General features: G+C 35.3%; 1 protein-coding gene across 7 annotated transcripts; it reads left to right on the forward strand.

Moving 5' to 3' along the window:
- The first annotated feature begins 1,177 nt into the window (after positions 1-1,177).
- SKS17 (SKU5 similar 17) lies at positions 1,178-9,158 on the forward strand. 7 transcript variants are annotated; one of them, XM_020669933.2, is made up of 9 exons: positions 1,178-1,569; positions 3,190-3,368; positions 3,510-3,619; positions 4,719-4,989; positions 5,770-5,869; positions 6,272-6,614; positions 7,133-7,498; positions 7,867-7,945; positions 8,456-9,158. In XM_020669933.2, exons 2-9 carry the CDS (start codon positions 3,225-3,227, stop codon positions 8,660-8,662), a joined length of 1,620 nt encoding a protein of 539 aa, XP_020525592.2. In that variant the 5' UTR covers positions 1,178-1,569; positions 3,190-3,224; the 3' UTR covers positions 8,663-9,158. The 7 variants fall into 7 exon arrangements, with proteins under 7 accessions (XP_020525592.2, XP_088712810.1, XP_020525594.2 ...); XM_020669935.2 differs by having other exon boundaries at positions 1,181-1,569; positions 4,677-4,989; XM_006848493.4 differs by lacking the exon at positions 1,178-1,569 and adding an exon at positions 1,599-1,980.
- Positions 9,159-13,007: the final 3,849 nt, after the last annotated feature.

Consider the following 13,007-nt stretch of genomic DNA (forward strand, 5'->3'; position numbering starts at 1 on the left):
TTAATGCCAGAAGCCGTAGGCAAGCATTTTTGGCAAAAAACAATGGCTCAGACATGACTTATAAAACCTACCTCCAAGGTTGTGTTTGTTTTGATGGAAAAGGGAGGTACCAAAGAGCTCTCTTTCGCACTCTTTAGAAGCCCCGCTGATCCATGGAAGCAAGAACTTCCACAAGGTAACACAAATTTAACATTGTTTTTCTAAGCTGGATTTCGCAGTTCTTGAGCAACAAATCCATGCCGGAAGTGCTATAGTCGTGGAGCCTTTTGCAAGCACAGAAGAAAATAATAAGATAAATTTACCTGTATATCTCCGATAAATATTGTCATTATGGAAAACTCCCTATTTTTAAATTCTTATAGTACGCACCCTTTCTATTGTAATTTTAGTGTTATTATGGAGATTGAAAATCCCAAGTCCAAAAAGATTTCGGTCATATTGTATTTTCTTAGTGAAAAAAAAACTCAAACCACTTTAGAAAAGGCAAATCCCTTATGATACAGCAGATCGTGCTCGATTATTGATAGAATGAAAAGATGCGTATTTTCTTGAAATCTCTCTTTTGATTCAAAATCATGGTGTAATGTCCACCTTTGTTTCGACCATAAAATAGGTGGAATAAATCACAAATAGATTTTTGCTTAAGAATAAAATCTTATTGGAGTTGCCTATAACCAATTCATCCTTCTAAACCATATCACATCTTGAATATGATGAAATAGGATGAATTGAGTGGTATTTAAACGAAAAAAAAAAAGAACGTAATTTCGGCTATTCATGCTACGAAGTCACTTCTAAGGCACTTTTCGATCTTCAAAATACAAAGTCAGTGAATTGGATTTTCAAAATCCCGAATGACTTTTCCCTGGAAAATGACTTAAAAAAAAACAAATGTTGAATATCTGACGTCATCAACAGGTATGGTGACTTTGAATTTTTAATCTTCATAGTGAGGGTAAAATTAAAATAAAAATTTGACAACAAAAGGACATATGCACATCACACAAAAATTAAGAAATTTTCATAATTATGGAATAAACAGTTAAATTTATCGTATAATAACTCTAGTGTTATCGATAATAATCTTAAAAGAACATGTATGACATTGTTAAAAAATATAAGGACATATGGATTTGTGGGGAATCGTATATAAACTCCAGTAATAATAGCCATTTTCAAAATTGTAAGTTGGCCCATGTGAACCCACATAATTATCAGTTCTCTGCAAATTCTTCTGTCCCGCCTTCACTTCCGTCCATCACGCATCAGAAACCCTAGAATCTTCCTGCTCCATAAAGGCAAAAGCGAGAAAAAAAAAAAACCCTAAATTTGCTGTAATCACAAAACCCTAGAAACCCGTAATGGCGCTTAGCGTGATCCAAGCCTTAGAATTTGTATCAATAAAGAAAGACAAGATATTGATTATGGCGGTTAATAGAAGAAAACGCGTAAAAAAGTGGCGGGATACGTACTGGATTGGCGCCTTTATAAAGGGCCTAGAGCTTGGACTGTCGGATCAAGGACCTATCCCTTTCTTCAGGGTTCAGCCTCTGGTGCGGTCAAGCTTAGGTATGGAACTCTTCAGATCTGAAACGAGTACTGCTATTTGATGTTCAGGACACGAGATATGTGGACGTATAGTAGTTCTCTTCGTGATATCTAGGGTTTGAGAAGGTTTTGCTTTTTATGAAGAATAGGTTTTGCATTTGAAGATAGCTCTTGTAGCTTTCTGCTTGCTATTTTCCTTCAGGGGTTTCTTGTTAGTGTATTTAAAGTGCATTTTGGTTGCGTATGAATCGTGCATTTTAAATGCATTTTGGTTGTGGATGAGTAATTGTTGGTTTTGAAGGATTGTGAAGGCTTTTCTTGTTAACATCAGTGTTTTTGGTGTGCTGATGATCGTTCTCGTCTTCAATTCGAACTGTTTTTGGAGCCTTTCTAGTGCTACATGATCCTTTTATATTAGTAAATACTGGAAGTGTGAGTTTCTTGGTGTTTTTCTGTAAAAGCTAAGTGCCTTTATGGTCTGAAAACTGTATTTTTTCTATTGTATTTAGTTTCAAGTTCTTTCTTATTAAGGTCCATGTTTTTGCTCTTCAATTTTACAATTTCTTTAGTGCTTTGCAGTGCTACATTTCCTGTTATGAATGCGAATTACGAACTATGGTTTCAGCTGGTTTTTTTCTTAAAGACCAATTATTTACTCTCTTATCGCTGTTTTACCATGAAGATAGCTGGTTAGTGCAATCAATATCAAGCTGTTGTCTATGTTGCAGTTGAAATCAAGAAATGTTTTGGTGTGGTGGCTTTTCCCTTCGAAGTTTTTTTACGCTTTAACCATGATTTTTCGTTGAAGATTGTTGTTTAGTCCTTTTTTGAATGATACATTTTTACTTACTAGAAAAAAATAGTGTTACATTTCCCTGTTTTCATGAAGCTTGGCTTTCGTAATGGATCCGTACTTTTGGTCTGTTTCCTAGAAATAGTAGGATTTCGTGGATTCACAAATTAATCATTATGGGCTTATGTCGTTGCTACTTTCCTCTTCTGTGTACTTTGGTGTGTTGAATGTTTATCGTTTCAGCTGTATTTGCATAGGAAATGGAATCAGTTCTTTCATAAATCATTTGGAATTGGTTAAATTATCTCTGAACTTTACTTTTTTGAGCTCTTGAATAAGTCATGTTTTTTTTTCATTGCAATTTTTTGAAGAAAGATATGTTCTTGGTGTGCTTTTCTGGGATTAGGTACTTTTTGTAGCCTTCTTATATTGATTAGTTATTTAGTGCTCCTGCGTAATACTTCTTTGTTGAGGTTCTGACATTTTACATTGCATTACTCAAGAAGCATGCCTTAATGTTATCTATATAAAGAACCGTTGGGATTTGGTAGCTTAATGTTTTCGATGTTCATGTTTTGGATTCCATTTGCTAGGTTTATTTGGTATTATACCATATTTGTGCTATGGTGTAGTGGATTCTCGTGAAACGTTTCAGGGTATTTTTCTATGGTCGTCAACAATAGAGGTTTGAGGCCCCAGCCCAAATCATCGTATCATATAAAATGCTGCTGAAAGAAAGTGTCTTTTTCTTTTTTACTGCACGGACATAATAGTGCAGGGCCATTTTTTACCTAATCTGCAGCAAATGAAGCTTTAATATGGGGGTACTAATTTTACGTTGTGTGCAGGTCCTTGAAACTTGAAAAGCTTCTCTGTGGACAAAATGAGAGGGAAGGGTTCTCCATGTTCAATTTATGGAATTTTGGCATGTCTAATTGTTGTTCTGGCTAAGGCTGACAACCCTTATCGATTCCTAACGTGGACAGTTACCTATGGAACCATTTCTCCTCTTGGTGTTCCACAACAGGTTGGTTGAGACCTTCTGTTATGAGAACCTGTAACTTTTTATGCCTTCCTTATAAGTTGTTGGCTGTAGAAATCAACATAGATATAACTATGAGTCTGAATATTAAAGAGCATATTTTATAAATTCCTGGTGGTTTTGCAGGGAATTCTCATCAATGGACAGTTTCCTGGTCCTCAATTGGATGTCATAACCAATGACAATCTCGACATCAATGTCATTAACAAGTTGGACGAACCTTTTCTGCTGACATGGTAAAAGAATTTTTATGTTTACTTCTATACATATATGTCCATTTGTCTTGTGCTAAATATTTGCTCTTGAAACATATTGAATCAATGTTTCTAAAGATCTTGTTTCTCATGTTGCTAATAATGATGCTAGTTTCCTTGATTGAGTGTTACAAGGATTCTTCTGTTTGGGTGCCGCCCACATGTCAGGCACGATATTGTCACACATACTGACATAGATTCTTCTGGTTTATTCTTCTTTTTTAGTAACCACTGGTTGCATTATTTTAGAGGCGTGACCTTGTTTCTTGTGGAGGCGTGTGAAATTTGTTAATCTTTATGGATTCAACTAATTAAGTTCTAATTGATGGGATTGTACACTATTAAGACTTTTTGCTATTGGTACAAGCAGGTCACAATCAGTCATAGCTGCCAGATGTGAAATCAGTTAGCTAGTTATGTGTTGCTAAATTGAGAAAGCATTTCCTGGACTTTTATCACATCAATTAGACATTGCTATCCCACTGATGTTACATCTAGTGGATAAGAATGATTGGGACCTTCGTGTACCAATAGCAAACAATTTTATTGTACATTTTCCCATGATGGATCATTTTTTACTACTCAATCTGAAATGGAATATAAGTAGAACATTGTTGATTTGGTTCTCTCTTCATAATATAGCCATGCCGCGAAATCCTCCTCTTCATCATATGAGGAATCCAATACCCCATAGCAGTACAATGTTTTTAGCTCTTTGGCACAATTTTTTTTTTTTGTTTGAAGCTGTGAACTTCTTTGGCACAAAAATTTTCTTTGGTACAGTGTTCGTTCCTATTAAAGGATACAAGTCTGTTATTCTTTAGCATGTAAAAGAAAAGGAAAAAACGCCAAAGAGCACTTGTAATTTTGTGTATATAAACATATATCCAATTTATTTAGAAGAGGTTGTGCAGTTTATTTGTTTCATACTGAATTGTTTTGTTGATATCAATCTCAAAACTATTATTAAATTATTCCTCAATTTGTCTCGTTCATTATTTTCTGCTTATTATTATTTCATTTGGTTATGTTGATATAGATCTGAATATGATCTGACTGGTAACACCGAACAAAAAACCAGGAATGGCATCCAACAGAGGAAAAACTCTTGGATGGATGGAGTTTTGGGTACCAATTGCCCAATCCCTCCCAATGGGAACTTCACATACAGGTTCCAACCTAAAGATCAGATTGGGACCTACTTTTATTTCCCAACAACCCTGATGCATAGGGCAGCTGGTGGGTTTGGAGGCATGACTGTGTTCAAGAGGGTCGTTATACCAGCCCCATATCCTCCTCTGGCTGGAGATCATCAAGCGCTAATTGGTGATTGGTACAAAACTAATCACAAGGTGAGTAGATTGTACGAACCAATCTTTGCTTTCTAATCATTTCTAATCACAAGGTGAGTAGATTGTACGAACCGATCATTTTGCTTTCTAATCATTTGATTGTAACAATCGAATCCGGATCAACCGCTGCTTTTTCGAACAGAACATCCATTTGAATTCTGATTTGAGTTCCAATCCAATAGTTCTATTTCTTTATGGTTCTAGTACACCAGAGATAGATTTCTTTCATGTTGGCTTGTTTTCATTCTTAAATGTTGTTAAACAACCTGAGCTGCTTCTATACAATATGCATCATATGGAATGGTGTGAGTACTACGAACTGGAGATTTTGGGTTAAGACTTAATCTGAGAGATGCTTCTAATGCATAATTTTCTTGGTATCAAAGTCCCCACTGTTAGTGCTATGTGGTGAGAATGCCTCATTGTCATAAATGCCCATTATCTTTAAAAATTTAATGGAATTTTATGGCCAATTGCTAAATGGTTTAGAAGGAATGTTCCATCTGCGTTCTCTTTCTCTCTCTCTCTCTCTCTCTCTCTTACTCGGAAATGAGCCAGACCTTATTTCTCACTTCTATATTTTACAGTTTCTTTCACATTTTACTTTGATTCTTGTATTTATCTTATTGTTTGTGTTCTTCTCTCAGTTTTGACTATTCATATTTTAATTTTTTTTCTTTTTTGAGCACGGATGCAGATCCTTGCAACTAATTGGTTGCTTGCCTGCAATCTTGTGGAAGTGTATGAATAAGTTTTCATTGTTGCAATTTATCTGTGCAGGATTTACAGAAGATGCTGGACATGGGTAGACCTCTTGCATTCCCTGATGGAATCCTGATAAATGGCCATGCTAATGGAGCCTACTTCTATGCAGACCCAGGTAACATGCACTTATAGTTTTCTCCTTTGCTACTTTGTATCCTCTGGGTTATTTTGTGTCAGCTTTTTCTTGTTTTGATTTGTACTTATTTTTCCTGTTTTCCTGTTGAATGTGACTGTTTGCTTCAGTAACATCGATTTAAAATCCCTTATTGTGTTCAGATACAAAGTAAACAAAAATACATATTAATCATCTATACTTTCTGCAAATGAGACTTTGACATTTTTTGCCAAAATACTTCTGAATTTGGTGATAGTATTTCTCATGATTTCAAAGAAGACTTTGTTTCTTCATGAGTTTGGATTGGATTTTCCGCTTAACTCCAGGCATTTTCCCTTTTATTTTCATTGATTTCAAAGTCCTGACCTTTTTTGTATCAATTCTTACATGAAATGCTTTCAGGGAAGACCTGCTTTATTAGGATATCAAATGTGGGGCTGCAAACCACACTCAATTTTAGGATCCAAGGCCACAAGTTAAAGCTAGTGGAAGTTGAAGGGTCTCACACCATCCAAAATGTCTATGATTCCATTGATGTTCATGTGGGCCAGTCTTATGGTGTTCTAGTAGTAGCTGACCAGCCCCCTAAGGACTACTATGTTGTCGCTTCTACTCGTTTCACTGATCGAGTTCTTACTTCCACGGCTATTTTCCACTACAGAAACACAAATATCCCTTTATCTCTGCCTCTCCCTCCTGCCCCCACAGATGTAGAATGGTCTATCAACCAGGCCAGATCCATCAGGTATCTCCGTATCTGTTAAGCTCTTGTTATCGTTGTTGTCGTCGTTGTTGTTGTAGTGGAGGTATTTATGGTGATTAATTGATTATAGAAGATAAAGATGATACAATAAAAGTACACTATTATACATCTTGACCATCATCAGTGTTTTTGTCCTCACCATCATTTGCATGAGTTAGACCAAAATTTTGACTAAAACATACTGATTTTCAAGGATTTAGTCCCCTGCCAATGATCATTTAATTTTTAAAATGAGTGGTAAAAATAATGTGTTTTTCCTTTTGTGGTGAAGTGATTCATATTTTTTGGTTTCTTTCATTATTGATGTACAACAATATTTCACCAAACCATAATGATTCCTTTTATTGCACCAGTTATTTAAATGGAAGATATATGGGGCATTTGATCATCTTTTCAAACTATCAAAGAAAACCATGGGGAATCTCCTGACACTCCCTTCTGTCCATCAGATCTGTGACACCAGTATAACTCTCTCATCACTGTTTTCCTACTTTTTTCAGATGGAACTTGACAACAAATGCAGCTAGGCCAAATCCTCAAGGCTCATTCCATTATGGCTTGATAAAGCCTATGAGGAGATTTGTTTTAGCTAATTCTGCCCCTCTCATCAACGGCAAATTGCGCTATGCTGTGAATGAAGTGTCTTATATCTCTCCTGATACCCCTCTGAAACTTGCTGATTGGTTCAATATTGCTGGTGTCTTCGACTTCAACACCTTTCCCAGTGTGCCATCCGGTGGTTTTGCGCGCTTGGGAACCTCTGTTGTGGCTTCCTCTCTCCATGACTACGTAGAGATCATCTTCCAGAACAACGAAAACACAATCCAGACATGGCATATCGATGGTTTCTCCTTCTGGGTGGTTGGGTAAACCCATCTCTCTCTCTCTCTCTCTCTCTCACACACACACACACACACACACACTCACTCACCCATGCATGCACACATTCGAAAAATACTAACCTTGGATGAGGGATTTAACCAAATTTTTATGTGATAATGGATTGCTTATTCAGATTAATGTATGTGAGCATGTTATATGGAGACCTAAGCTGATGTGATAAGTGTCTAGATTTTCTTATTACCGTGTTATCAAATGAAAAATTTTGGTCAGTCTTTTGTTTATTTTAGGAAATTATGCAACTGAAACTAAAACATTTCAGTTTTTACAGAATGAGCTTAGGAGTATTTGGTTTCCATTGAAACTTAGTAGTATTTGATTTTATTGAATGCAGGATGGGCATTGGACAGTGGAAGTCCGATAGCTGGAGAACATACAATCTGGTTGATGCTGTTTCCAGACACACCACCCAGGTAAAACAAGTCTCTCTCTCTCTCTCTCTCTCTCTCTCTCTCTCACATTCAATTCATGGGGTCAGAGCAAAATTTCAGCCCAAATTTGAAAGGTTACTAGCAGATTTCATTCTCTCAGTTGAGAATGAACTGGACCAAATTTGGGATTCATTCCCAGTTCAGAATGAAATGGGACTGATTTGGGACTTTGGTGGTCCACTGGTGTTCACTAAAATGACTGAAGGGAGAAATTACTGTGACACTTTCTTCATTACAACCAATTTGAGGCAAAATTCATTTATTATTTAGAGGTCTCTCTCTCTCTCTCACACACACACACACACTCAGAAAAAGAGAAGCTTCCTTCCCTTTTAAGTAAAAATAAAAAAAAGAGGAGGGCATAGAGCTCTCTCCCTTTCTTAAAGTAGAGAAGGTGTTTTCTTCCACTCTTTAAGAAGGAAAAAAGAAAAAGGGGATTCAGAGCACTTTTTCTCTCTCTAACCTTTACCCTTCTGTAATTTTTTTTAACAGGTTTATCCCAACTCCTGGACTGCCATATACTTGTCAATGGATAACCAAGGCATGTGGAACGCAAGGTCTGCAATGTGGGCAAGGCAGTACCTGGGTCAGCAACTCTACTTCAGAGTCTTCAGTTCAGAGCGGAGCCTCGCAAGGGAGTATAGCATCCCCCACAATACCCTTCTTTGTGGCAGAGCCCGAGGCATGCTCATCTCTTAGAATTCCTTCTTTTAACACTTTTCTTCCTTTCAAATGAAAGAGAAGATCTTCCCATTCTTTTCCTTCTTTTTTGTTTCTTTTTTTCTGATGTTTTCTGTCACGAGGGGGTGACTGGAAAGGTAATGTAATCTTTGTCTCTGATCAATCATATTTCTTACAAACTCGAAAATTTTTCATTTGTCAGTGAAAATCGATTTGACAAGTGATTTAAAGTTGTGGAAGTTCGAGAGAGAGAGAGAGAGAGCAAAGGCATTAAAAACTCCAATTCGGGGACCTTGGATTGTTCTGCTTGGTAGTACTTTAAGACCATGCAACAGATCAAACCCAGAGTGGTCAGCGGAGGATTGGAATCCATCAATGTCTGTGTATCATCTTTATCAAGGTTTCAAAAACTGGATTGGTGACCTGGATTAGTAATATTATTTGGGTAATGTGTTATGGATTTTCATTATCTTTAGCAAGATAAGTAAATATTTGAGATTTTTCCATTTTGAAACTCAGATGATCACATTTCACCCCATAGTTTCATGGGCTTCTCTCTTTCTCTAGGGGAAATGTTAGTTTTGAGGTGGGTCTAAGTTCTTTGATCTCCGTTTGTATTTCTATGGCTACTTTTTTAGTCATAAAATATTAAATTTATTTGTCACTTATTTAAGTGAAGTGAAGTATAAGTTTCATTCTATTATCTTGTGATAGTATACACAAGGCCCCTTCTCGGGTCTTCCACAGCGAACAATCATGCAAGGCTAAGGGGTGGCAATGGGTCGGGCGAGACCCCGACTTGAATGGATCCAGACCCGATTGAACTTGATCCAAAAATAAATACGTAAATATATACATGTTTATTTAAATATTATAACTAAAAGATATAATTAAATTTCTTTAATTGCTAAATAAATATTTAAAAATATAAATTAAATATTATTAAAATATTATTAAAATATTGTATATTAAATATTATATATATAATAATACTATTCCGGTTGAGTTGACATGATATTTTGGTCCAATATTTGACCTGAACCTCACCCTCCTGGTCCAATTCTTGGACCCATACCCAGTCCTGTATTGCTGGGTGCATGGCCAACCCTAAAGCTCAAAAGTTAGACAAAACAAAACACCGCAAGAAACAACATTTGCCTAATATGAAGCTTATCCGATTTCTATCCACAGGATAAATTGACTTGAAGCTTGTTGGGAAAAACACCAATCTTTTAGAGCATTAACTGGAAAAGAAAATATTTTAGAAAAAACTTCACTTTATCTCTCAAAGTTCTGGTGGGTCGATTTTCTCTTTCTAAGATCTCGTGACATAAATTTCTCGCTCCAACATTGTGCTGGTTTTGTGACGATTGACAGTGATGGAGCGGCCTTTAGGGCAAGTCGAATAGAAGTCGTTTTCCTCCTCGCTCTTTTCCCTCTTATCTTTATTATTCCATTCCACATTGGGCATATCGTTATCCGTGGACCCATCTACCTTAAAGATGGATGCAAGTAGGTGTTTCATATAAAAATAATGGAAAGGAACCATCCACCTTAAAGATGGATGCAAGTAGGTGTTTCATCTAAAAATAATGAAAACTAACAGTTCAAATGTTTTTTTACTAAAATTGTTTTTAAAATTTATTTATTTATTTTTATTCATGATTTCCATCTTATGAATTACATGTCTTTAAAAATTAAGTCCTGTAATCCATCTCAAAAAATAAATTTATCAAGAGGCTTGCATTTCTACATATACGGGCTTGACCGTATAGAAAACGGGTCCTTATACGAGAAGATGCTTTATGGTTTTTGGTGGGCTTCTCTTCATGATAGGTGGGCCCGATAAAATAGGTGGGCCATAGGCTTCCCCGATAAAATTAAAGAGTACCTCTTCAAAATGACGGTAGAATTGCACCACCATCTTTAATAAAAAAATTTCGAAATATCAAATATTGGGGAAAAGAAGGTCGGGACTAATGAAATAGCTGTCACCTCACAGGGGAATTGGCCGGTTGTCGATATTTTTTGAGCTTTGGATCGGCTTGACAATCTGAAATTTGAATTGGGCCGACCGATTGATTTGAGATCTAGATTGGCCAATTGTCATTCGGATCACAGATTTTTAAAACTTGATCTTTATGAATTTTAACAATAATCATTCTTGTTAATGTTCCCCCAACAAAAAAAACAAAGAAAGAAAACCGTAATCAAGCATTAAAACATGAGAATAAAGAGAATGATCGAGAGAGATACCATGATTATACTCACTTGAAAAATATGAAATTTTTTAAAAGCTGTTTATTTCAGTTATTAAAAAATTTAATTAAGAAAAAAAATGTACATAAGGTGTCAATTTTATAATGTTGAAATAGGGTGCACCTCAATAACGCACTAAAAAAATGAGGCTTAGTTGTTTAAACTTTACAAATGTACCAAGTTAAGAGAGTTTGTTTGCAGAACATTGTTTCTTGCCCCCTTCGGAGCTTCAATCTCATTGTTTTTACTTTTTATCTCGCTATATGCAGTATTTGATCCCCTCCGTGACCTTGAGACCAATTGATTGTCGCATCTAGTTCGATTCTAAGGTGAACAAGACAACTAGAAAACATAAAGATCAAGAAAATATAGCATGAATAACTATGTGAGTTATCGTCCATCAATAATAAAACATCTAGCTACAATCAAATATTTGAATGTTTAAAGCTTTAAATGCCCAACAATTATTATTTGCATAATGAATTGGTTGGCCCAATAAGATCTTCCATCATCATCAGTATCAGAGCCTTTTTCTAACTATTTGAGTCCGCTGCCAATAAGATTTGCCATATTTGATTGAATATCACCAACATTGTTGAGTAAGTTGCCTTTGAATGGTCTTACCCCCCTAAATTACTCCTTAGGAAATCCATAATAGCAGATTTCTCATCAATATCTACCATCAACAATTACATTATTGAAATATCACAGCCATGTCATATTTGTCCCTTTCTTAAATTTGAGAAAAGTTTGCAAAATACTAGCTGTTATATATAAATTTTATTTGAAAATCATCTATTATACATGTCTGTCTAAATGGAAAATTTTTACATAAGATATATATGTTTGTTTGTGGAAAATATTTATATTAAGTGAAGTAAGATGCGCCTAAAAAATCCACCTAGGAGAAAAGTTCTTCTCTCAATGTCAAGATGTATGGATATGGAAAAAGATGATTTCAAGTCCTAAAAATAATGTATCTCATAACACATTATCCAGATTGTTTGTTTTCAAAATTTTGAAGTGTTCATAGATTTGTTTGAACTATACGAGCTTCAAACTTCTTAATTGGGGTGAAAATATACTTTTAGGTCATTATATAGAGGTTTTTGGCACGAAAACTTCAGTTTTTAGAAGATTAAGAAGTGCGCCTGGTTGTTTAAAGTTGACGTCTTATACAAATTGCAACCATACGTATGTCAATGAATAACAAATAGAATCAATTTCATGTTCATTATATCCCATTTCAATGTTTTCCAAAAAACACTCATTAAAGCTGTTATTTTCTAAAATAAAACTAATGATTACTTGAAAATTTATAAACAATATTCTTAATTTTTAGATTATTGAAAAAAAAGTCCAAACCTTCCAAAACCTCATCTATACCCTTTTTTTGAGTGAGTAGATGAAAATAGCCTCATAATAGTCTTAGAACCATAAAGGCATCACGGTCTATTGAAAACAGTGATGGCTATAGCAGGTTATAAGCTAAATGTAGTTTTGAAGCATCACAACACTTAAATACCAGTGATGGTTTATTGGACTATCGCGGTTCTAATTTAACCACCATGAGACATAAGAATCCTTAACAACCATCGTGACTTTTTAAATGACATGATGCCTCTTAATGATCATCATGGCTTTTTAAGCGTCGTGATGCTTTAAAACATTAAACCACCCATGACCATCATGGTATTGAGTTTACCATGATGTCTTCATGGTTCTAAAACTACTATGAAGAATATTTTGATAAAAAAAATGTAAAAAGTACAGAAAAAAGGTATGGATGAGGTTTTAGAAAGTTATGGTACATTTTTTTTAATTTCCCTAATTTCTTCCAATTTAAATCCTGATATATCATCCGGTACCATATTATATTGGCGTGGGCCTTGGCCCCTGGCCCCTACATATCTTTTATGTCCGTATTTTAACCTTTATGACAGTATTTTTAACCATTCTTTAAAAAAAGCAATGAATATGACATGATTGAAATAAGCTACATCACAGTTGTTTATTTCTTCTTCTTCTTCTTCTTCTTCTTCTTTTAAATAATTTTAAGGACCAGGATGCTATGCGGCCAAGCCCACATATGTAGAAATGTAGA

The sequence above is a fragment of the Amborella trichopoda genome, chromosome 13, assembly GCF_054954075.1.
Source record: "Amborella trichopoda isolate Santa Cruz 75 chromosome 13, AtrichopodaSantaCruz75HAP2 v2.0, whole genome shotgun sequence".
In the NCBI taxonomy this organism is placed as follows: Eukaryota; Viridiplantae; Streptophyta; class Magnoliopsida; order Amborellales; family Amborellaceae; genus Amborella; species Amborella trichopoda.

Bases quoted from the DNA above. Each gene is read 5' to 3' on its own strand.
- SKS17 (XM_020669933.2), top strand. From the start codon at position 3,225: ATGAGAGGGAAGGGTTCTCCATGTTCAATTTATGGAATTTTGGCATGT. The intron at 6,615-7,132 runs GTATCTCCGTAT...TACTTTTTTCAG, and splicing joins AACCAGGCCAGATCCATCAG to ATGGAACTTGACAACAAATG. The intron at 7,946-8,455 runs GTAAAACAAGTC...TTTTTTTAACAG, and splicing joins TTTCCAGACACACCACCCAG to GTTTATCCCAACTCCTGGAC.